Here is a 27,055-nt window from a genome sequence, read left to right on the forward strand (position 1 = left end):
AGTGGTGTGCTTCAAACTATTCCCTACTTCAGATTTACAAAGGGCCCAGCTATATAGAATATATTGTACTATGGAACTACACCCTGTTAATGGTCCCGATTTAATGATGTGTTGAAGCTTGGAGATGAAGGTAAGGTTATTGGTCGTGTGTGTTTTTGGGAAGGTGTGAATAATTAGTCACAATGCTTATTGAGCATACCTAGCATATGACCCAAATGATAATATTCCCTAAAAAAGAAGCCTTCTTACTTCAACCCTTCATTTTTTTTAAACAAGTTAAGACTACTTAGAACATGTAAATATGGAATTTTCAATAATAATTAAAGAAATGTGTGTATTGTTAAGAAACTCTGAAACAAACTACAATCAGTGGGCACAATCACAAATCAATTTAACTTCTGCTTTTAGCAAAAAAAAATATAGATTCTTTGATATTGATTTAAGGATATGAAAACACAAATATCTCCTGAGAGGAGTAATACAGCAGCTAAAGTGCAGCTTGCAGAACCCGTAAACCTGGTATCTAATATCTGCTGGTGGGCCTAAGAAATAGAGGAAATCCTAGTAGCAGAAGTTCAAATCAAATCAAAGACATTTGTACAGCTCACATCTCACTCAGAAGTCTCATGGCGCTAGCAGACGGCTCTGATAGAGTACTCATTTAGTTGTCAAATAGCCAAGTCGTCAACTTTTCGCTAAAGCAGTTGTGATCTGGGATAGTACGTAGATTCAAGGGAAGCTTGTTCCAAGAGACAGGCGCAAGATTGGAAAAAAACCTTCCTCCGTTTCTTGCAGTGAGGTTTCTGAGAGGTGTAAAAAAGGGATTCATTGCTTGATATTAGCGATCTACAAGGCTGGTACCAACTTAGTTTTTTGGACCAGTACCCTGGGCACTTTCCGTACATGCTTTTGTGTGTGAGGCAGAGAGTTTTAAATAAGACTCTCTGTCTGACTGGGAGCCAATGTAGAGATCTCAGACAGGGGGCAGACAAGGATCTTGGTGGGAGATTCAGAACCAGTCTGGCCGCAGTTTTCTGCAAGATCTGGACTTTGGTGAGAAGGTCTTCGTGATTGAGGACAGCAGAGCATTTCCATAGTCCATGCGATTTATTATCAATCCCTGGACTAATGGTTTCCTGGCCGCTATCGGAATCCATTTGAAGACCTTTCGCAGGTTTCGCATCACTCCAAAACATGAGCCAATTATGTGATTGGTCTGACTTTTTATTGACAGTGGCTATCCATATGAAAGCCTAAATTTCGTACAGTCGGTTTGGGTGTTGGACAAGGGCCAAGGTTCGGTGGCCACCAGTCATGAGACCAATGCTTGTGAGCATTGCCAAAGAGCATGATCTCGGACTTGCCTCCATTTAATTAAAGATGGTTTATACTCATCCACCTGTCAATATGGGACATACATTTTTTTAAACGCTGCTTTGTTTCTGATGGATCTGGTCCAAGAGTGACCAGGATCTGCGTGTCGTCAGCATACGACACGACATAAAAACCGTAAGATCTGATCACCTTGGCCAGTGGCGTCATGTAAAGGTTAAAAAGAGTCGGACTCAAGATGGAGCACTGTGGCACTCCCATCTTGACCGGTCTGTTACATGAAACAGTGTTTCCCACCTGAACCGTAGTAACGCGGACTGCTAGGTAGCTTTTAAATCATTTTAGGGCGTTTCCCCTGGCACTAATCTCCTAGAGGCAATGTTCTAAAATGCTATGGGAGATGGTGTCGAAGGCGGCGGAAAGGTCAAGCAGGACAAGAATTGTTGACTGACGTTTGTCCAAAGCTAGTATGATGTTGTCTGTTACCTTCACCAGTGCTGTCTCCATACTATGGGCCGCCCTGAAACCCGACTGTGAGGGATCCAGTAGACCATGGCTCTCTAGATATGTGACAAGCTGTTGAGTTACTAAAGATTCCAGCATCTTCCCAAAATTAGGAAGCAGCGAAATAGGACGATAGTTCAGGCAGAGTTTGGGATCGACTGTGTTTTTTTTAGGATAGGCCTAACCCTAGCAGCTTTCCACGGTTTCAGGAATTCAGCTTCCGATAGCGATTTATTAAATGGGTTGGTTAGACTTTCCAATAACACTGGCACGATGATTGGGAAGAATTTAGGAGGGACAGTGTCAGTAGGGGACCCTGATTTTATTTTCTGCATGACAGTTACCACTGACTCGATGTTACAATTAGCAAATTCGTCCAAGGTACAGGGGAGGTCTAAGGACAAGTTAGAAGCATTTTCTAAGTGGTCGTTGATTATTTGGGATGGAAAGGAGTGATAAATTGTAGCAATTTTGTCCTAAAAAAATTTGGAAAGAGAATCAGTCCATCCTTGGGAATTGGGGGTTAGTGACTGAGTGGGAGGAGGTGTGAATTATTTTAGGATTCCGTAAAGCTCCTTGCAGGAGTTCGCTGCCTTGTCTATTCGGTTTAGGAGGAATAGTTTTTTTGCTTGCTTAATGTCCTCCATATAGCCGTGGTGGATGTTTTTATATGTTTAGCGGTTGGTGATATCTTTCCTTTTTCTACATTTCAGCTCTGATGTTCTGTGCGAGAGCTTCACTATCTTTAATTGCTCCGTGAACCAGGGAGCAGCCCTAGATTTAATTTTGACTTTAGTGAGGGGGGCAATTTTGTCTAGTGCAACCGAAATGGCCTTATCAAAGGCAATTGCTGCAAGGTTGATGTTTTCCTTCTGGCTTGGATGGGATAGACTAAAATGTTTTGAAAACAGAAGGAGTGACTTTGCGCCAGGACCTTCGCCATATTAGTTCACTTCTAGGGTCTACATTAGTCATATGGACTGGGATGACAAATTTTATTGAATAGTGATCTGACGATAGCAATGGAGTGTGGGGTTCTACGGTGATATCTGGAGAGTTAGAAAAAAGGAGCTCGAGCGTATGGCCTGCATTATGGGTGGGACCTGTTACCAGTTGGGTCAGCCCTAATATGTTCATATTTGTAATCAGCTGATCTGTGTTTTGAGTTTGACAGTATCTCGGCATGATAGTTAAAGTCACCTATTAGGAAAAAAGAGTCAGATGCCAATACTTGAGGAGCGATTAACTCCAGTAGTTTGTCTAGGAAATCGCATTTAAGACCGGGCGGTCGATATATTAGAGCTCCCCTCCAGGTGCTCCCAGTTAGGCCTTCTATCCTGAAGATACATATTTCTAATTGGCTTGAGCTTATGGTTTCTAAAGAGGTAATGGTCAGGCCAGTGATAGCGGCTATGAGTAGACCGCCTCCTCTTGTTTCTTTCCTGCCCACTCTTGTTACGTTATATTGAGGTGGCAAGGCGATCTGTACATCGCTGGAGGCATGCTCATGTAGCCAGGTTCCTGTGACAAAAAAGATGTCAGGTGTCTCCATGTCTATGAGGCTCCACATCTCCACTGAATGCTTCGGAATGGAGCGTGCATTAAGGTAGATGTCACTTAATGGTTTGGGGGTTCTGAAATGATTTGAGTCGTGAGATGTATGGACTCGGTGCGATGAGGTGAGTCCTATTGTGCGCCATATACCTTGAGTTCTACAGATTTTCCCTTCTAATATGTCGGAGAGTCTAAGATTAAGTTTATTTAAATCGTTTTGCTCTTTACTGGAGTATATTAGTGGTGCCATGGCAGCTGCTAACAAATATGAGACACCAGGGCGAGAGCTAATACTGGGTATAAAATAGAAAAAAGATGCAGGGGTCATGGCAGCTGGTAGCGGTCAGGCGTGGACGAGCGCAGACGGGCTTGCCTTTGGCACGCCGATGCACGCGTCTGCACCGTGCCCTGCTTTATATAGAGTGGAAAGTTGATGGCGGGAGCTGGAATGCTGACTGCGACTTCTGGTCGGCAAATCGGAAGTTGTTACGTTACCTTGAAGTCCCTACGTACAGTCGGCACGAGCCATGATGGACCGGGGACTTTGGCAGCTGATTAGTGCAGCATGTAGATGAGTTTAAAATTCAAGGAGTATATTCAGCTCAGTTTAAAAATGCTTAAAAATACAATAGTCGCGAATGGCGACTGACTGCAACCAGCAAAGAAGTGAATTTAGTGAATTTATAGCGTTCTTAATAACGAGGCTATCAATGAACATTAACGAGTATCAGCAGATGAGTGGCTTACAGCATATACTCCCCTGCCTAAGAAGTTGCATAAGTAACAGCACTTTTACATTCGGGCATTTTTAAATCAGCTTTGTAGCCAACAGATTACCTGGAATAAATAAGCATGCAATTTAGAAGAAGGCAGAATGTTTTATATTTGTGTTGCAAAAATGGCTTATACTCACCAAGTTCGTCTTTAGATTTCAATCCTTTGGCGAAGAAAGAGCGACTCAGTTCATATCCCCCGAAGAAGAAAAAGTATCCTGGCATCTCTCTGAATAAAGTGCTTGATAGTCCCTGGTAAAACCCCAACAGTCCTTCACTGTGAACAATAACTTTCACCACTGACCACACTGTACTGACAAAGGGGAAGAAAACCATCAACCCAAAATATGTTTCATGCCCCTAAACTGTTGCTCAGATTTCCTCAATATTATGTCAAAAAACAATTATGCTGAAAAGTAAAGTTCATTACTCATTAAACAGAGGCACAGAAAGGCTACTTTTTCTCAAGACACATTTTCTCTAACTTCAGTAATGGCTGGCGTCAGGGCAGAGTGGGGGGGGGGGGGGGTGAGTAGATGATGAGAAAATAAAAATTAAAAAAACACAAACAAGAAGGACTTACCTGCTGCATCGCCGCTCTTGCACCCCTTCTGACTCCACTGCAGCACAGGCTCCCAGACTCCCCTGCGTCTAATCCAAATGCAGCTCTCATGCTGCTGGCAACATAAAAGCAGCACCAGGACTGGGCTGCGCACCCTGGATTTGCACTCCAAGAGAGACTGGGAGTGTGGCTGCTGTCTCCAAACGGGCAACTCAGCTGGTTTGGAGACATCTCAGTGTCCATGTCAGTTTGGTCATCTTAAGATGGCTGGCCAAACACATATGCACACTGACAGGAGAGCCTAACACTTCCCCTTGTGACTGCCCACGCGATGGTCCCACCCCCAAGGCTCGGCCCTTAGAACTTGGAAAATAAAATGATAATAATTGTCCATTGGAAGCCATGCGTATATTTAAGTCAGCTACCACAAGCTGGTTGGTATTCGCCGTTTCAAGGTTTTTAATGTTTGCGTGGTGGAAAAGGTAAAAAATAGGGCAAACTTGTTCCTGTGTTGTAGCACCGATAACCGCATTCCAACCAGATTCAGTGTTATCCCTGTTCAGACGTAGGCTCATTTTTTACAGCAAATGCATAAGATTGTCTTATTGTATTATATAAATCACTTTTAATGGTTTTATATTGATGCACTTTTTGATGGTATATTGGTTTTGTACTGTATTTTAAGATGTGAATGATCATATTTTTGATCGATCGAATAAATATAAATATATATATATATAAAACGATAATAAACTTGTTCTATTATTGTTTCATTTATCCAAGTTTTGACGCAGTTGGCAGGGGAGTGACGCTCCTTCGCCACAGCAGAGAAGCTGCCGCTGGCGAACTTTGGCTCTTATGCTAAGTCTCAACCTTTGGCTTTTCCACATACAGGATGGGCCACAGAAATAGTTGAACGGTTACACAAATAAAAGGAGGCACCAAGGTCTTCACCACAACAAGAATACAAATGTTCTCTTTATTCAAAATCCCTAAAAAATAAATATCTCAGCAACTTACACACCACAATACTCAAGCTCCCATGTGTACCCGATACCCAGCCACGAGCGAAAATGCCACACTTCTTTAGGCATAAAGGTGGGCCAGTTGTCGATTATTATTTAGAGGTTCAATAGCAAACTGAGAATCAAGTTTGCTGTCCTAATAATAACATAAAATAAACAAAAAGGTGATTGGATGATGCCAGCAATTAGTCTAACCACTCGATCAGGATATATTAACCCCTTTTCTTTTGCCCGCCATGCTACCTCAGATTGGATGCAATCATATGCAAATCAGCTGTGGTCAAGCTCCAGTAGAAGGGTTCAGCCGAAACTGCTTAGCAGTTCGTTCTGGACTGTTCCCATTGAAGCAGGATCAACACTGATGTGCACAAAAGCTGGATCCATACTGAGGTGGCATGGTATGCAACATAACGATGGACTGGGATGCGGCCCTGAATGATTACCAGTGGCTGAGATTAACTGAAGCATTCCATCCATCACATTCTGTATATTTCAGTGTGCCACCCTAAGTGGGATGGGCATGCCCAGATGTGGTTCCCATTCACATTGTTTCACTAGAACCAAGTTATATAGGGCAGGTTGATGAGACTTAATCATGGTGAAACTGATATTGGGTTGCTTGTGTTACAGTTCAGGGAGGACGTGGTCTGGCAGGTCGGGCTGGACTGCTCCCATTGGAGCAGGGTAAAGGCTGATTTGCATATGGCAGAGTCCAAACTGAGGTGGCACAATTTGCAAAATATCAATGGAATAGGATGCCGCCCGAGTAATTACTAGTGGTTGAGATTAATTGAGCATTACATTCATCAATTTTTGTATACTTCTAAAGAATAACAGTCTATGATATCATGTTCCAAAGGTTCAAAAGTGTCTTTAATAGGTATGGCCAAAATCAAGGTGAAACCACAGAAGGAGCCTAAAAGTTAACACCAGTTCCAATTCTCCTTCCACGTGGGATTAACCTTGACATACCTTCCCCTATAATACTCTACATAGTTGAAAAGAGTCAATCTACAAAGGTGTTATAGTCCGGGAAAGATGAGTGGTTTACCAAATGGACAAGTAGGCAGATGTAGTGCCATACCTCACAAATGGACCAGGCAACTAGCTTCTATGATCTCTTGATATCAGTCCATGAGCACACCCTCACAGCTATCCCCCAGTTCCTCTTTCTGTACTGGGAAGGTCAGTTTTTTAATTTCAAGTCAGTTATACATATTTCTCATCTCGAGTCTGCATACCATCTTATCATGGTTGCCTTGAATTCTGCCACAAACTTCTTTTTGGTGTATTAAGCACGTACATTAATTAATTCTATCCCCGAGTTGGTGCATGTTTTGCTGACAGCAGACCTTGTAAATATAAAGAAACAATTACCGGCCTATTTTATGAGCTTTGCTATATTCGAGCTAATATATGCGCAAAAGATGCCAAAATAAAATGCACAGATCCCTTCACACCTGCGGACATAATTCGGGAACATGGTGCGCCCCCGGCTGTGTAAGCTTGTGCACACACAGCTTTTAGAAGTTCTATCTACTGCCACACTTGTTATACGGATTCCTCAGGTATTTGAAAGCGGCAAGACCAAAAATAACAAAATTTAGCACCGGTGAAGTTTTTTATTTTATTGAGATCCATCATAGCAACAAAAGCACCAAATCATCATACAAATACACCTGGACTTAATTCATGTACAGATCATATTTCATAACACTATAAATCCATCGAAAAGTCAGCCTTAAAATTGCACATTTCATGAATACGAAAAACGCATTCAAACAAAGAGATAGCAGAAGAGACAATCAACCTTTTGCCCTACCCAGAGATTGCAGCCATAAACTATCCCCACATTTTGTCAAATTTCCTAATCCCTCCACAGCGAAGGCAATACAACTACTCTTTACATCTTAATTGCTTCATTTTCACCACCCACTCCCCTATTGTGGGGATCAACTGTGTTCTCCACCTTTGATGCAATAAGGATCTAGACGCTGCTATTGTAGCTCCCAATTTTTTAAATCTGGGAGCTAGTCGAACACAAAACCATCTATCATGTACCAGAAACCAACTTTTTCAGTCAAACGTTTTCCAAAAATCCAAATATGTCTTTCCAAAATTCTTGGATGGAAATGCAGTGCCCAAATACATGGGACCAATTAGCCCCCGAATTACATCTAAAACAGCGACTCAACCACATAGGGCTGACCTGGTCTAAATATTGCGGGGTTCTATAAAGTAGCCATTTTGTGTAAAATTGCATTCTCCACCAATTGGCTCCTCTGAGGAACTTACAATGTAATATATTTATATCCCCCCACATCTTTCTTGTTAATTTCAGCACTTCATACTCCTATTTTGTAATTGCTTTTTAACAAAGATCGGGACCCTTCGTCGAAGCAAGCAGTCTTTTCCGTTCTCCAGGCCGCTTACAGTTAGGAGCTTCAACAAACTCCATTACAATTTTTTGGCTTCTACAAATCTTTCCTATCTATAGATTACTAAATATACTGGCCAGAATTCTACAGAAGCTGAAGAGCAAAAGATTGTCTTGAAATGAATCTTTGATTTCCACCAAGCTCTTCCACCTTTCTTCGATCAAAAAATCTGCTACCTTATTGAACCCTGCTTTCTCCCAACTTTGCACATTGTTGGGACACATCTTAGCCCCAGCATCCCCAAACTATTCTGTCAAGGATGAAACTGCATTAACGTGGGGAGCTGCATATCCTCTATAGAAATCCTTGCATTTCCTAAAAGACCACCTCAGACTTTTATGCAAAACTTTTTTGGGCGACTTTGTTAATTGTGAGTGACACATCTCGGATATCATATTCACTAAGAATAGGACAAGTACAATTATTCTTAAAAATTCCTGTTTCACAAAAGATCTGGTTATGTACTGTGCAAAATAAGGAAAGTATTAATCCTTCAAGATGGGGAATGCCACATCACCTTTCCACTTTCCTCTAGTTCTTCATATAAAGTGCCAGTGCTAATCTACCAGTTTTGCTTTACCAGATAAATGTTGTAAACATAGACTCCACTTAAAAAAAATAATGTTGTTCGTCAAGACATACAGAATGTCTGAAACAAGAAAGCCATGATCTTAAAAAACGCTGCTCTGCCCAGGAGGGACAGTGGCAGAGTCGCCAGTGTTGGATGTCTCTACACAGACGCTGCACTGGGGGCTATAAATTTTATTCATAAGAAATCTTGGGATCCCTGGTAATGTCAGAATCCCATTATGTCTATCTGTATCTCACAGCCTCTGGGGAGCCGTAGTGGGTCACCTGCAAGTAGATATATCACCAACTTCTCCCAATTAATGGTGTACCCTGAGGACTTACGAAATAGATAAAAATATGCAGTATTCTATAAAGCATTGTACAGGGGCTCACAACATACAATAGGATGTCGTCAACATGAAGGAAAACTTTATTACCTCCCTCAATAATAGACGCTTACACCAGATACTAACATGTGCGTCGGCAGAAGACGACACAGCAGGCTGTATTTCACTAGCCCTGAGACAGGCATTTGATACTCTACACTGGAGCTGCATGTTGCGAGCCCTCCCGAAGTTTGGGATACCAAGCAAGTATATGAAGTGGGTCAGATTGCGATACACGGATCTCACGGCAAGGGCCCGTACCGGGCCCACATCTCACAGCCCCATTCAATAGTTAGAGGCACGAGGCAGGGATGCCCTCTGTCCCCCCTACATGTTTGTGTTAGCACTTGAACCATTAGCCATCAAAATACATGCAGTTGCGGTAGACAGAGGAATTAAAACTGGGGTCACGACGCATATTTTCTCGGCTTACGCGGATGACATAATACTATACCTTAATAATCTACAAGGTGCGAATGAGGCCCTACACACAGTGTTCCAGCAATTTCAAGCATTCTCAGGATTAGCCATAAATGAATCAAAATCGTATGCTTATTATTTTAAGGACAAAACACAATTAGAACACATTCACTCGGTCACTGGACATTCCCCATTGCGCCTGTCACATTTAAATTCCTTGGTATACAAATATACAGGAAGCCACAGGATCTATGAGACGGAAACTTGGGCCGTGCCATCAAGGCGCTAAAAACCCAAGTGGCTTTCTGGACATCAGTGCCACTCTGTGTGGCAAGGAGACTGACTATTTCAAAAATGGTTAGGCACCCTAGACTGCTTTACTTTTTTACTAATTTACCGATATTAATCCGGTCTCACATTTTTACATCACTAAACACGCTCTTATTGGAATTAATATGGGGTGGGGGCATAGGAAAGTGGGACTAGCAAAACTTCAGCTGGGCACGGATCGGGGGGAACTGGGGGTCCCAGACTTCAAGGCATATTGCTATGCAAGCCAACTCCAGTGGCTATCATACTGGATAGCAGGACGACACTTGCAGGAAATAGGGATGTCACAGAAAACATGGAAGAGAGGCATGCTCCATACCTTGCTGTTGACAGAGGAAAGGCCCTTATGGAGAGCACCACCACTTCTGAAGGTGGCTATCTCCTACTGGAAGAAAGCTCTCCAATATACTAATAGCATGCCTCCCTATGCTCCTAACAGCCCACTGCTAGGGATCCCTACACTGTCCAGAATAGTTACGACCAGATGTCTGACCAAATGGTCGGAAGAAGGAGTTACCACTAATGGATCACAAAACTTTTGTCAGGGAGCAAGGGGTTCCCAATTCGCTTTATATCCTGCATGCTAGCATCAGCAGATATGTTAAAATACCTGGTCACCAGATGGTGCAGAGCCCCAGACACACGATTTAGTATGCATGCTATATTTCAATGGAAATGGGAGACACTTAACTAGGTGGTTGTACAGAGGTGTCCGTACTAACACGGCAATCCAGCTCCAGGAGCTTAGAGACAAATGGTCCGAAGATACTGGACGTGTACTGTCAGATAAAGAATGGGAGCGAATACTGCAACACCCTAAGAAGATATCCCGTAACCCCAAGTTTAAACTAATTCAATACATGTTATTACACAGGGCATTCTTGACTCTGCATAGATTTAGCAAGATGTTCCCGGGCATAGCAGATATATGTCCCTGATGCTACACACAGCCAGCTGCCTTACTTCACATGACATGGGCATGCCCTGACTAACTTCTTTTTGGACAACGGTGCTCAACATCCTTAGTGAGGTAGCGCTTGTTGCAGGAGGGGACACAATTGAATACTGCATACTGTGGTTGTGCAATTAGCGCAAGAAGCAGGGAGTGAAGGCTAGGCTTGCCAACCTGATGTTAATTCTGGTGAAACGACCAATTACAATGTGATGGGAATCTGCATTGCCCCCAAAGGCTTTGGCGTTGCATAGTGAGGTTATTCGCTGGGGGAGTGCTGAAAGCATGGAAATCAGGAGGGAGGAAAACAGAGGCTTACGAAAGAATCCGATTTCTCTGGAGTGAACCGCTATGTTGGAGCTGTTTATTTCTGCCGAACAATACCTGCATTGAGATTCTTTGTCACTCCAAGGCTGTGTAGTATCATTATGAGCTCAACAACTAACAGACCCCTAGAACGAGGCAGTATGAGTATGGAGAGAGGGTGGGAAGGGTATTGGCATACCAACTTGCTGATAAGAGGGCTAAATCACACATTAAGAAAATCAATGGTGTGGATGGTGTTACCTACACGAAATCTGAAGACCTAGCCGAGCAATTTAGGATTTTTTACGCTGGACTCTATAAGGAAGCCGGAAGTTATAACCAACAGGTTGCTACAAATTATTTACAAGAGAGTGCCTTACCTTCTTTGGATGTGTCTCAAACCTTGGGCTTAGAGAGCAATGCTGACCTTGAGGAATTGAACGTAGCAATTGAGGCTCTGCCCAGCGGCAAGGCGGTGGGTGAGGACACCATCCCGCCTGAGTTTTATAATATTTTCAGGGAGGTATTGATGCCAGTTCTCCTTGAATTGATTAACGACATACTGCAGGGAGGGGCTGCGCCCCCTTCATGGAATAGAACTGATAGCGTGGTTTTCCCCAAAAAGGGCAAACCTATTGAGGACTTAGGGTCATATAGACCGATATCCCTTATTAATGCGGATGGCAAAAATTTTTCAAAGCTTCTTGCCTCTCGCCTTGCCCCACTTATACACTTATTGGTCTCAGAAGAACAGCATGGTTTTGTCCCAGGCAGGGACACAGTAGCACACATAAATACTGCCTTTGCAGCTTTTGATGTCGCTGGTCATTTGGGTCAGCGGATCGGGATGCTAATGTTGGACGCCGAGAAGGCCTTCGACCAAGTTGCTTGGGGGTTTCTATGGTATACAATGTTATGTCTAGGCCTCCGGCGGAGGTTTGTCTCGGCAGTCCAGCGACTTTATTACAATCCTACTGCTGTGATCAAACTCAACGGCTTTACATCTAGTGCTGTTAGGATACAGCGGGGTATGCGCCAGTGGTGCCCGCTTTCCCCATTACTATTCGCTCTCTACATTGAGCCGTTTATTAGGCATCTCCTTCAGAATGTTTCTATCTCCCCACTGTCCTTCAACGGTATGAGGTTAAAAGTCACTGCCTATTCAGATGACATCACCGTATTTACTACTGGGCCAGAGGCGGCTATAGATGTATTAACGCACGAGGCACAACTTGTTGGTTCCTTTTCTGGTTATAAGATTAACTTAAATAAAACGCAGTCAATTCTTAATTACGTACCAGTACCTGCTCTACCTCAGCTAGGTATTACTGCTTCTGCTACCTATCTTGGAGTGCGGTCCTACTGAGGATTTTATGGCCCTGAATTACGAACCATTGCTTAAGAAAATCACTGCTGACTTGCATAGGTGGCACAGGTTGCCCTTGACTATTATTGGGAGATGTAACATAGTGAAAATGAATATCTTGCCTAAATGTCTTTATTTTTTTTCGCTCTATTCCTTTAAGAGTTCCAAGGTATTTGTTCAAACAGCTTGACAGCGCTATCGGAAGTTTTATTTGGGGCTACCTTAGAGCCGTGAGAGCTCTTAGATATATTAAGCCGACATACGAGTAAGGCGGGTTCCAACTCCCCGATTTTAAAACTTACTTTTGGGCAGCCTTTCTTAATCGTATCCAGAGTCTACTTTTGGGACCCAATGTGGTCAAAATATGGCTTGCGTATCAACTCCCATCCGGTCCAAACACTGGGTTTCTTTTACACTATATGTCGGACCCAAATTACTTCAAGAAAGTCCGCTTTAAGATAGCTAGACACAATCATCGTATCTGGCAAGATATCTGTAAAGTATTTGTTGTGCCAGATTTACATGAATTAATTTTTTATGGGACAATCCTAGGTTCCCTGGCATATTCTTGGACTCGGTGTGTGGAATGTGGCAACAGTGTGGTATAACATGGTTAGGGCAGCTGTATGATGAATGTGATTTTAGGTCATTTTCCTCTTTCAAAGAGGAATTTGGGCTATCCCACATTTCATTTTTTAAGTACCTGCAGGTCAGAGACTATTTCATACAAGGGAAGGGCTTGTCAGCACTGCCTCATACCTCAGAGGTATTGTGGGCGATTTTTAAGACCTTTGCTCGGGGTCAGATTGGGAAAGCTCATCAGAGCTTCCTATCTGTAACGGGAAATGATGGATTGCAGATTGTAGTTAAACTTAATCGTATGTTTGCAATAGGAATTAATATAGAAGAGGTTGCTGACTCAATGGCTATAATCAACTCTGCTGTCACCTCAATTAATTTAAAGTTGCAACAACATCGCACTATGTTTATGTTATATTACACCCCACAGGTTATCTCGAAATGGGCTACTTCACAGGTCTCATCGAAGTCATACTGCCCTAAATGTAATGAGTATGCTGCTGATCTCAGACATATGTTTGTCACATGCCCGCGACTAACTACGTTTTGGTATGATGTTACACGTGTGCTGAGCAGGTTAGCCGGTAAGGAGATTCAATTAACTGAGAAAGAAATAGTATTGGTGTCAGTATCAGATCCAGGCTATCTATCCAATTCTTTAGTCTCAGTTATTATGATCTCTGCTCGGCTGTGTATCGCTAGGGCTTGGATCGATGCAATCAGTCCCAAAATTACTGATTTTTGGTTATTATTGAGGGGGGTTTATGAAATGAAGCTGGCATTAGCTAAAGCCCGGGGTTTACGTCTAAGATTGAAATTTGGGAGGGTCTGGTCAAGCCTTCAGTGGGACTAACCGCTTCATTGTTTGTTTTTTTGTTATGGATTTTCTGTTTACACATTTATAATTACAATTATTCTTGAATTGGTTTGGACAAATACTATGTTGATGACTGTTTTGCATATGCTCTCTTCCGTTGCTTTGATGCTCGGTACTCTCTCTCTTTTTCTTATCTTTTCTTTTGTTTACTGTGCTATGTATGGTTCTTTGTTTTTTTGTCTTTACTAGTGACTAAAATTAAATAAAAATTATAAAAAAATAAATAAATTAATAAAACAACTAACAGACCCCACATGAACCCTATGGAACTGAAATATGTAAACTTGTAGGATGAGCACATTGAACCATATACTGGAGCATGACTTGTCTGCCATTCCTGAGGCTATGTTAGCACAATAGGGAGTCTGGAATGGGTGGGTAGGTGAGATTTCTATAGTTAATTGACACAGGGAAGGGGGTGGGAATTTATTCACTGACTACACTGGTTATCATGTAAATGCAGTAATGTTACTCTGCTGATCATAACTGGCTGCATTTCTAAATGTATTTTTTCTTTTACTGCTACGGTACCATTTACGATATGTCGGAATGTTCCTTTTGTTCTTCTTGTTTGAAAATTTAATAAAATATGTTTTAAAAAAAAATGAAGGGGACCATCATTTTAAGCAGGGCAACCCTACCTAGAATAGTTAAAGGTAGGGAATTCCATCGTGCAAACGTAGCCTTTACTTTTTAAAGTAGCGGGACAAAATTAAGATTCTATAAATCCTCAATATTAAAAGAATAACTAATGCCCAAGTTTCTCTTCAGCAGCTCCTTTCACACAGTGGGCTATATACCATTTAAAAAAAAAAGAATCCTTAAACTAGTTTAGACCCTAGCTTGAAAGATGTCCTTTTAAAACAAGAAGGTATAAAGTGTTCCCTTCGTTGAAGAGGCGATTGCTGCACTATGAGTGGCAAAGGTAGGACATAGTTGGCAAATATTGGAGTGCCTGTTTGAAGATCAATTACATGTATCTCTGGCAAACCAGTTATATTCTCTTTAAATAAAGATTAAAGAAATGCTACAAAGACACTCATTAGTAAAAACATCCCCAGATTACGGTTGATCAGAAAGGGCAGGCAATGCGCATCCAATCTATTCAAAAGAGAAAATGGGGCTAGAGTGGGGTGGTAAAGCAGGCAGGAGGTCAATAAGGACAAAGCATGGGATGAGGTGTGTTCATGCACTCAAGTCTGCTATGGCACAACTTCCACTCTGGAAACACAAAGGAGTTTTGTGGACCCAGGCGAATATTGATGGAGGAAGAAGGTGGGTTGAGAAATATTTCTACTAACATTTTTCAGCCTTGTACTTATTGAGAAACTAGCTGAATGGAAGCTCGTGTCATCTACATCATCACTGTAAAGTTAAAGACATCCTACATAAAGGTCAAACTAGCATCAGGCAAAACAAAGGTACTATACAAGCAGTGGCGGCTGGTGACATTTGAAGGTGGTAGGGCGTAAAAGTTTTGTATGAGTGCCCCGGAGGAGAGAGCGTGTAGCGAGTGAGTCCAGCCACCATTTGGTGGGGTTCGAGGAGATTCTCCTCAAACCCCTTCCCTTACCCCCGAAAAAAGAGCAGGCAAATGATGCATTTAAGTAAATTTGAGGAAGCAAGAGAGTTGATAAAGCAATTGTGAAAGTGTAGTTATGGCATAAATAAAGAGACCCTGAGCCATAATCCCTATTAACAAGCCCTAATCCTTAGCCATAAACACCAACCATGAGCCCTAAACCATAAAATGAAGCCTTAAACCCCATTGCCCAGCCTTAAGTCCTAATACCTAGCCATAAACCCCAACTCTAAGCCACAAACACTAGCCCAAAACCCTTATGCCTAGCCCTAAACCCGAGTCCAGCTCTAAAGCCAATCCCGAACTATAAACCCCATTCCTCACACCTAAAACCCCCTCCTGTGGCTCTCGTATGCAACATACCTCCGGACCCGCCAAACCGTGTTAGAACTAGCTGGAACACCCCCAAATTCGACACCCAAATCACGTAAAAACGCATAACCGCGACTAGGCCTCAAAATCGTGTCCAACTCACAATCACAAAATAAGCACTTCCCCTGCTTCAATCTTCATCACACTTGCAGGGAACATAGTTCCAGCGATTCCCAACAACCTCACCAAGCCACAACTTCCTCGATCTACCGGAACGGGTACGACTTTTCTCCCGAATTTACTCCACACCCCACATTCAAAAACATCGAAAATTCAACCAAACTTGCCTCAAACCTTGCCCTAATCCTTAGCCTTGAACAGAAAGTAGGAGGAAAAGAAAGACAGAAAAACAGGGACAAAGAAGAAGGGATGCAAAATAAGCGATAAGGGTGAGGGTTGTGGAGAAAGAGGAACGTGGAGGAATAACAGTTAGACAACGTTGGCATTTGACAGCCTGGCATTATGTTCTTAAGAAAACTTTGTCCCCACATGTTTTTTAACATGTTAAGTACAATTTCATTTACGGACCCACACACGATTGACACTCCTCAGAAAGAAGGTCGGTAACTAGAAAAGCCAAGGACTGGAAACGTGGTGTCCGGAGAAACCGCATGTCAACTCTTCTGGACAAAGTAGATTCCCCACGTGACAACTGCTGGCCACATCGTGCCTCCAGGCCCCTTGAAAACCTTGTGCTGTCTGTTCCCTCGGGTCAGAAGAGGCCGTCACGAAGACTTTCCTTTTAAAGGTCTGCCGTCTCAGAGTGCAGCACCCTGCAATCCATCAGGCCTTCTCTCTAGCTCTCCGCATATTGTCCGGGCCTGCGTGGTGGCGCAGAGGCAACACTTGGGCCACCGTGGCTATTAACCCCCGCACTCCCCCATACCGTGGGAAGTATCTACCCCAAGACCAATACCCCTGTTATCCCAATACACTTAGCCAACAAGGTCGTAGTTGTTGTGGTGGTTGTTGGCCGCAGTTTTATTGGGATCATAAATCATATCTGGGTCATATACATGTCAACACAATATCCCATAAATTATATCTGGGTCATAAACATGTCATACAACATATCTGGGTCATAAATCATACATGCCATCGCCATAGCCATAAATCATATCTGGGTCATAAATCATACATGTCATCATTTTCATAAATCATATCTGGGTCATAAATCATACATGTCATCATCATTGTCATAAATCATATCTGGGTCATAAATCATACATGTCGTCATCATTGTCATAAATCATATCTGGGTCATAAACATGTCAATCATCATATTGTGCAGATCATATCGTGGTACATTCAGTTCGTAGATGGCACGCCTACCAAACCAGTTCTTTTGTTGGTCCTTGGTAGTCCTCATTGTCGTGTTACCTCTGGGACCACCATTTGGCTGGTCACCCACGCCCTTTGCGTGTAGGGAGGGGTAGCTTCTCCAAGAAGTTAGGCCCAACTCGCTACCTTTTTTGTGCCCTGCCGTCCGGCCGGGTCTGGGCCGCGAGCGCCGTCTCCGTTCGCTACTCCCCTCCTTGGCCCGGCCACCTCACCCTGACGTGCGGCATCCCAAAATGAGTGGCCTACTTCTACACACCGCCCTGTTGGTGAGTCTCCTTAGCCATCCGTTGTAACAATTTCGGCCACGCCGCAGGGAGGCGCACGTCTTCCTGCGGCTCCCCCCAGCTCCCGTGATTATTGTGGCTTACATGCGCAATTGCGTCACCGGACGGCACCTCACTGACTCTCATCCTTCCTTCCGCCAGCTACACTCGGTCGTGGCCGAATGGTTCTAGGCGACCAGGGCAAACCCAAGGTGAAAACCGCCATACATATTCTGAGCCGGCCTTGTGTACTTGTGCGCGGCTGTGCTTTTTCCTTTATTTGTGAGGCCGGCCCCCTTACCCACGCCGAGGTGGGCACAGGATCTGCGCTCGGGGCCACTCGCACCCAGCGCAACAATCATTCCCTTTGGCCCGGGAGACTAAGTGATTTGCCCAGAATCACAGGATGCTTGAGCCTCCTTGTCGAGGCTGGACTGTGGTTTATGGTATGCTGAACCTGCCCACTGTCTGGACTCCTTCCTGTGGCCTTATTAGGCAGCGCCGTGTCGTATGCATTTCCATTTTTTTTTTTTTTTGCCGTTGCACGATTGCCCTATGTTCTCATGTACTCACCGTCTGCCTTTTGTAATTTGCCCACTTGTGACTATCCCCTTCGCTGTTGCCGGTCGACCTAAAACATTCGCTTCATGGTGGGCCGGGCGTGCCGGGTTATTGAATAGTCGAGATCCGCCCTCTGCACGGATGTGTGCCCCTGGGGCAAAGTAACTGCCCAGGTGGGGATGGGCACCCTGATGCTGGCAAGCTTCTGTGCCTGGATCTAGTGGCCACGCGTATTCCTGTGGCCATTGCTGTGATTTGTGTTTGGCTCCACAGTCGCCCTTTCAAGTCAGAGTAGTGTTGAAATTGCTGAGAATCGGTTACCACTGTATTTGACTGGGTTCAGTTGTGTGTGCATACACAGATAAATATATTTGTACATCTATACAGCTGTCGAAATAAACTATCTAACCTCTGCATTGTACTACTAATTGTATGCATTTAAGTTTTTTTGAACGCTGATACAAACAATGTGATTGAAGCGCGTGTATCTTCACTAGCGTGAGCACCACTGGAATAAAGTTCCAGCTGTAGCTTAGGGTTTTGCCAGTGGTGTCATTAACATTTCCGCGTTAACCGTGTCTTATGGGTGCATTTGATGGGGTTCACTTATTTCTGGTTTAGTCAAATAGGAAGGTTCAGTGATATAAAATATCACACCCAAACATGCACTGACGAATGATGCGGTTTACTCTCAGTAAAACTCCCGCCGCCTTCCATTCTTCAGAGGCGGATGCCGTGGTACCTTTAAATTACGCCAGAACACTTTTATTGGCAATGATTAGAAATGACAGGAGTGTGGCGTCAAGCATTATATAAAAACAAGTTACTTTACTGTGCCATAGTTGGTTTGAATAAAAACTGAATGTAACTGGTCAACTGGCATTTCTCCCAGGAGACCACTTCAATTTCTTTAACAGACTGGCGCCGAGGCCCACGTAAGTAGGGCATCATACTACGAGGGCCTACAACTGACGGAAAATCTTAGTTAACCCAGGCCATACCTGCTGCCGTACACAAGCCTCGGCTGCTCGAAAACCGGCGATGCTTACATTTAGACACATCGCTCTCTTGCTTGTTCAACGTTTAACGCCTTTAAGGACAAAGACAGCATTGACTGGTCTAAAACCAATTAAATTGGACGGCGTTCCTAATCATGACACAACGGAGCGCTTGTGCGACGCACAAAAGTGTGCTGTCCTCCTGGTGTTCTCCGCCATGGCACCGGGTCGGCGGAGGTCAGTTGCGGTGTCCGTGGTGTTCGAATTTCGCTCTCCTTGCCCATTGGCCGCCCTCTTGGCGCCACTGGGCATTCTCCTTCATTTGGCGGGAGGCTGTAAATCGCGGATTTCCCCTTTGGCTTCTGGGCGCTACAAAGATTATGGCGCCTGCCCCCGCACCCCACCCTCCTTTGAGGGGTGCGGCGGCCTTAGCAAACACTTCTAATGTAACTGCTTTGCAACCTTGCTACTTTATCACCCTTCAAATCGTGTTTAGCCACTGCATGCTTACCGGCTTAACATTGTTGTCTTTGATGACTTTTTAATGCCTCATGCCACATCTATATCGTGATGGCGGTTCTTTGATCGAGCTCTACCTCGGCATTGAGCTTCCTCTAGCGCAATGCGGTATACACAATAACAGCATCATTTTTTTAAGTTTTTTTTTTTATTCAAAATCAGTGGCTCCTTTCTGCACCGATCATCTCTAAAGGGAAGCTCTATCTGCCCCCTTTGCTTCACATCTTTCGGCTTTTCCTGTGACCCCACTCATTGTAGTTGTTCACGTTACATGACGGGATTACAAGCCTGCCACGCATGCGTATCGTCGGTTCAGCTTATATCATTGCTGTTTACGACCTGTGTTAAAACAACGCTACCCGGGGCGCTTTCCCTCATTGCCAGGGCTGCTCGCGACCAGCCTTCCACACAACGCTACCATGGGCATTTTCTTAAGTACATGCGCCGGTCTCCCCCCGTGCTATCCGGGGTGCTTTCTTCATTACCTGTGCTGATCGCAGCCAGTTTTGATTCATTGCCGCTTGCTTTCCTTGGAAAGGCTAATGCCCGCCAGTTGTCGCCTGATCCTGTGTGACCGGCGGCCCTTCGGAGCCGTGAAGCAGGCTAATGCCAGCCCCGCGCGTGCTTCCTTCCCCCGTTTTTTTTTTTGCACGAACTCAAGCTTACCATTATTGGAGTGCTTTCAGTTGCCTCACCCCAAGGGCGAGTTATCTCATTAGTAGGCGCAGAGCTTAGCCTAGTGACCCGGGATTTGCCGAGGCACGAAATCGGACACGAGTTCGGTGGCTCTGGCCCTTACGCCATGTCCGCCCCATGCCGTTTGTAAGGCAGCAGTGCCCGCACCGTTTACAGGTTGGATTTAGAAAAGACATTCATTTGCGCTGCACCTGCTCCCCTATCCGCTGGCGCATACTCCTTTTTTCGCGTGCTGTCCGCTCACATGCTGCGTTCCCATTCAGTGCGCTCACATGGCTCCCTTGACCCAACTGAAACGGGTATCAGGGCGCATTACCTAGCACCACTTACGGCACATTAGACATGGGCAGCCGGAGTGCTTTGCCCAGAATCATTGGTTTAGCAACATTACCGATGCGGGAACCCGGTTCCCAGGTCCCGGGTCGAGGACCCTTACCTTAAGTGATGAATGCATCTCCCGCGCGCTAGCGGACCCCAGATCTGCGCGTGTCTGTGTTATGTTTTGCCATGACTGTACCCCGGCTGGATGCTCCGTTGTTCCCCGGGCTCGGTTTGGTTCTTTCTCTTGTATCGGGCACTATTTCTCCCACCGTCTGTAGCAGCGCTCTCAGCTCTCCTGACCCCCCGGTGGTGCACCCATCCTACCTCCGCATGCTCTTCTGGGGAGGGAGGGGCGTGAGGCGGCGGCGGGATGCTTGCTGCTCCGGTGGTGAATGAACGCGGGCATTCTGCGCCGCTCACATAAGGAACTCCTGCAACCTCCTGCCCACAACCTGCCTTGCTGCGAGGTTCAGAGATCCGTTCAGTAGGCACGTGGTGAAAAAGCGCCCAGACTCACAAACCTCCTGCAAAGGCAGTCAGCATCTTGAGGGTTCCAGCCGAAGAATTTCCGAGCGGGGGCTGTTAGCGGGCGCAACTCCCTTGTTTTCTTCGTGTTCCCAAACACTTACAAGCCATGCGGGGCTTCGCCTCTTCATGCTTCTTTGGCAAGAGATTCGGGCTTTCATTCCGCCCCCCTTTGCAAAGCTTCGCCTCGTAGTAAGAAAAAGGTATCGTCCTCCAAAAATTCAGGTTCGCCGCTTCCCCCGCTCCACGAAAATTAGGAGCTATCTGGGGGGAGCGGTGGCTTATATCCCCCCCTTCTGCTCGTCCGCTCCGTGCAGCTGCCCCCCCATTGGGGGGTTTGTACCATGCTGTCCCCCCTATAGGCTGGGGGTTCCTTGGTGCCAACAGGATGTTCCCCTGAGAGGTGTTGAGCCTTCCTGCCGCTTCTGGGCGCCCAGAACCGGTTCTTCCACTGGGGCTCGGCGTGGGTTAAGGCGCCGGCCCTTGAGCCCCCCCAATTCGGGGGGGGTGCGGCGGCCTCTGCAAAAAAGGAGCGCCTGACTCACCTTCCTGGCCCACAAGAACACTCCCTGCAAACAACCAGGCCAGAGTCGGCATTTCAGACATCCCAGGTTTGCAGGCCTTGAGGCCTGGGTCCCGGATGAAAGATTTGCACCTCGCACACACTCATGAATCCTAGCGCCGAAACACAGACCTGTCTCTGGTCATCTGAAATAAAGCATTCTCTGTCTTCAAACTAACACCAAAAATTATAGTCTTCAAACGTAGTTTACCTGTGGGAAATAATAAAGCGGCTGCTGTTTTGACAGAGAAAGTGTGCGTGTATTCATGAGTGGTTTGAAAATTATCAGACTGGGACCGGAAATAGCGAAAAAGGCGCCCGGCGTCCTTACCTGAGTTTCTGGGCTTCCTGTTCTTCATGATGACCAGGAGGCTGCCACTCCCGTGCCACTGCAGCCAGCTTGACTCCCGCCGGGCGCCGTTTTCAAATTCATTTCTTGCAGGCAGGACTGCACGCAGTCACGCACACAGGACTACAGTAGCCAATCCTGACGCTGCCATCTTTAGAGGAGAGCATCAAGATTGGGCTGAGCACAAAAAAACCCCGCCCTTTTTACATGCACTGGGGACTGTTGCAAATGCTAACCCCGTACTCTGCAGTGCTTGCTTTTTGAAAATCCATTTTGTTTGCTTGCTGCATAAAGGCAGTCGGGCAAACGTCACATGCGCAGTGCGCACTGACACTCCAGCGCCACCCAGTGTCTGCAGACAGTATACTGACACATAAGTGAAGCGCTTGACACCACGGCCGCAGCAGGGCAATAATTATCGGACAATTTATTCGAGCGGCGCGTTAATTTATAAAACTTTTATTAATGCGCCGCTTGAATAAATTGCCCGATAATTATTAGTGGGGCAACGCCCCACCGCCCAAATGGAAAAACCGCCACTGTATACAAGCCACAGAGAAGAACCCTTGATGTAGGTAAGAAGAAAGCAGTATAACTGATAATACTCAGACCATCTACAATGTTTAGCAATGCCGACCACAAAATATCCCTTTGAAAATTGAACACATACAGAGGCGTACCTAATTCTTTCTTTTTTCACTTTATTTATTTTATAATTTTTTTAATTGTATAAAAAAAATAAAACATTGCCCTAACGATGACTTCTGTTACCACATAATTATTCATTGAAGTAACATTGCGACAATGGGTAATGAGTCAGTTGATAAACCGTGCATGACTTGTCCTCTTTACCCCTTCCCTATCCACCTGTCTCATTCATCAGCACTTTACTAACCCCCGATCCTATCTCGGTTGTTCAATTAGTCTGCATATCATCCCCCGATTTTCGTTCCATTTCCCCCATATTTTTGCCCATTTGTGTGGGCAACCTCTACTCTCGTATACTGCTCTCTCTGCAAGCATACACAAGTCCATATGTGCCCTCCATTCATTCAATGTCGGGTTTCACACCACCCTCTAACTCTGAGCAATATTGCACTTAGCGACCATAAACCCCAATGTCACGAAAGGTATTCCCTGTTGATTAGATCTGGATCTTCCCATATGTTCAGAAGACACCCCTTTGGCGATTTAGTCACCACTTATTATACACTTTCTCATACTTGTCATTACAGCTTCCCAGTATTCTTGGAGCAATGGGCACCCCCAAATCATGTGGAAGATGGTGCAGTCTTGTTTGCAGCCCCTAGGGCATAGCTGAGAAACAGCTCTCCTCATCTTCACCAAGGTAGTGCACGCACAGTAGGCTCTGTGTAGAATCTTTAGCTGTACCAGATGAAAGCGCAAGCGCATGGCCAACTCTTTAGGGGAGGCCATTGCCTCTAGCCATTCTTCATCCTCAAGACACTCTATATCGCCCTCCCAGCAGGCTCGAAGGACTGATAAAAATTCTGTGGAATTGTTCCTAATTTTACGCTACACTAGGTAGATCGCTTTCTTGCCTTAGTAATCGTCTAGCAACCTGTCTTCCAATGGGTAAGACTAAGGTATTTACGTTCCTTTCGGCAGTCCTGTCCTCAGCACGTGGCTGATCTGGAGGTAATGAAAGGCCTCTGACTGCGCCAGCTGATATTCTATTTACAGGGTTGTATATGATCGTATATCTCCTCCCGCCCACTGATTGCGCACCCTCGAGATTCTGATCAAATCCTACTTTTCAAACCCCCTCTGCTGCGCCAGTAAACCAAACTTCACAGAATTCCAAGGAGAGGTCATTTGCGTAACTCTGTCCCGCGATCCCAGAGCTCTTGTCATTTCTTGCCAGGCCTGCAGCATGGTCGCAGTCGGGGCATGGAATGAGTCCACCCTTTTTCCACCATAGATCGCTCTGAGGTAACCTCCGGATTGCATGTTGCACCAGTCCATTCTATATGCTGAATCGTCACAGGGTCTATGTACCCAGTGATTGACCACTGTAAGCTGAGCCGCCCAGTAGTATCTTCTGAGGGAAGGAAGCGCTATGCCTCCATCGTACCACTTCTGGTCAGTTTCAGGAGTGAGATCCTTGACGCACCCCCATCCCACAGTGGCAGTCTCAATGATGATTTCACTAGCTGAAAGTAATTAGGAGGCACCACACGAGGTGTATTGTGGAGCACGTAAAGAAATCTGGGCAGAGCCATCATCTTAAAAAGCACTGCTCTACCCAGAAGGGACAGTGGCAGAGACCGCCAGTACTGGATGTCTCTCCACATAGGCTCCAGTGAGGGGTTATAAATTTCGTTCATAAGAAATCTTGGGATCCTTGGTAATGTATATTCCGAGATATCGGACCCCATTATGTCTATCTGTATCTCATAGCCTCTGGGGAGCCGCGGGGGGTCATCTGCAAGTAGCTAAATCACTGACTTCCCCCAATTGGTTGTGTACCCTGAGGACTTTAGAAAAAGATCGAAAATTTGCAATATTCCATGAAGCATTGAACTGGGGTTCACCACATACAATAGGATTTCGTCGGACTGAAGGGAGATCCGGTCTTCCCACTCAGAGGACCAGCACAATCCCCGAATCAAGGGGTCGGCACGTATCCATACCGCCAGGGGTTCCAGTACCACCGCAAACAGCAGCAGGGAGAGGGGACATCCCAGCCTCGTTCCGCTCCCATTTACCGATACCTGAGCCAGCGGATCTGAAAAATGGAGTCTAATCCATGTACCTAATTCATTCTTAAACTGTAAATGACTCACATATTAAAGAGTGTCAACGTGTTAGTTTCAATCATAGTTAAACAATATTTCCAACCAAATCAGCGTTTGGTTTTCCATACTTAGCAAATACATGTGTGTCTGATCAACTCAACCTGAAATTGCAAATGTGACGCGTGACAACTGCTCACTTCCGACTGCGAAAAAATTAACTGGTCAACAGAATAACTAAACTGATATAGTTTAGCCAATACATGGAAGCAAGAAAACTTCCTTCTTTTATTTTCAAATTAAACAAATAAATAAACAGACATACTAAGTAAGCAAGAGAGTAGTAAATGTATGTACAGAAATACATCATGCATGGAATTCAAGTACGGCGAAACCAACGATCTCCAAACAAAATATACATATATTTCTATGACTGGCATCTAAGAACAAATTGATATATAACAAAGCTATATCAACCATACCCCGTCAACAGGATCCTATCCAGAAAACCATTTACAAAGTCAGGCTTTTATGGGATCCCAAATACGAAGAATCTTTGACCTACGTTCATCACTTTGTAGTATCGAGATTTCCAGACCACACAGAGTAAAAAAAAACTCTGACCACCAAGATAAGGGGTGGGGTGGTTCTTTTTGTAGACAACATTGCGTGAGACGCAATTTGGTCATTTCAATTGCCATGAAATAAGTACTAACCAGCCGGGTGGCAATTTTCCTGAATGTAAGAAAACTTCCAAAGCTTGAATGGTTTTAAGACTCCCATTCTCCGTAGTCAATGACCCAACGGGTCCACAAAACATTATAGGTTACAAAAAAAGATACACTCTCTATCCCCCTCTTAAGTGTTGACTTTCGGGTTTTGAGAGAAAATTGGTAAAAAACCATGAGAGGATGACATCTGATTCCCAAACATTCTCTGTAAGGTACACAGGGCCCATTCGAAAATGTCAGTGTTCCAACATAGAACCTTGGAGTCTTTTATTTTTAAATATGTGTATATATCCTCTCAGCTTCTTATTCAATTCTTAATAAATGCAAAAATGAAATCTGCGCATGGGTTCCCTACTGGGAAAGCGACCATCTTGGAGCATGTCTTTATCATTATAATGTTCTAAATAACAGATCTGATAGGGATTGTCTTTCCTAGCAGCATGTATCAAGTTCTGTTAAGGATTCCTCAAAAATCCTATAATACTAGCAAAGAAAACTTTGCCTAGGTTTTACAACTGTTCAGCTAGATAATTCATAGTCGTCATAAAGAAACTCACAGCAACATATTACATGAAGATAAACAGGCAGATTCTTGGAGTCAAGTGTTTGTGGTACTTACTTTTGTCCATGTGCTATCTTCCCAGATGTCTGCATTTCGTGCATTGCCTGCAGGCGGCATTTGACGAGCTCTGTGGGACAGAGAACCAGCGAGGAGAAGACCGAAGCAACGGAGCCTGCCGCTGCGTTCTGGAGGTCACTGAAATACAACCAGGGGAGGATAGGTTATGCCCACTCGCATCACCAGAATCCTATAGATTTGCACCATGAGTCTCTTCACAAACACGTGGCTTCTCTGACAATAATCATTCACCCTAACACAAGTCTACACTGGTAGGATTCAACAGTTGTGTTCAGGGCCGGCTCTAGGGCGGTGCGACCCCGTCGGGTGCCGACTTCGTGTGGGGGTGTTGAGTTTGAAGTATACTATGGTTTTAAAAGCATCTCATGCTGCGTTCCTGGCCTCAAGAAATTTTCAGGCAACAATAAAAATGTCAATATAGCTCCGGTGAGTAAAGTTCCTCCTAGAGAGATACTGGAGGTTTGTCTAGTGGAAGTTTTGACTCCTAGTAAGGTAGCGCAGCGCGTTAATATGCCAGCCGCAAAAAAACGTGTAGCATTCAGATCACAAAGTGCATATAATGTAAATAGGTCTGTGGGTTACTACTTTTGTCTGAGAGATCCTTTGTTACTTGCAGTTTATACGTGATAATCCTAACATAGAACAGTGAGCTATTAACTGTCATCAAAGAGCTCCATGCAAACTGCAAGGTATAGATTAGAGCATTATGATTTTCCCCCCAGTCTTTCGTTATCCTAATGTTGGAAAAAGGGTTTATTTTGATAGAAATCAATTCTAATTACTAAAGAAACCCCCCAATCATGGTGTTATGTTTTAAATTCTGAGTTTGTGCTTCACCAGACCAAGCACTCTTAAACTATCCTGC

General features: G+C 44.6%; 1 protein-coding gene across 1 annotated transcript in view; it reads right to left on the reverse strand.

The window, feature by feature from the left end:
- LOC147698472 (mitochondrial ornithine transporter 1-like) overlaps nt 1–27,055 on the reverse strand; it is a 70,064-nt gene that overhangs the window by 36,224 nt on the left and 6,785 nt on the right. Inside the window, exons 2-3 of the mRNA XM_086933450.1 lie at nt 26,170–26,307; nt 4,304–4,476 (exon numbers count right to left, since the gene is read on the reverse strand). Of these exons, the coding sequence (XP_086789576.1) occupies nt 4,304–4,476; nt 26,170–26,307 (311 nt within the window). The remainder of the gene's footprint in view (nt 1–4,303; nt 4,477–26,169; nt 26,308–27,055) is intronic.

This window comes from Lissotriton vulgaris, chromosome 8, assembly GCF_964263255.1.
Source record: "Lissotriton vulgaris chromosome 8, aLisVul1.2, whole genome shotgun sequence".
Taxonomy (NCBI): Eukaryota; Metazoa; Chordata; class Amphibia; order Caudata; family Salamandridae; genus Lissotriton; species Lissotriton vulgaris.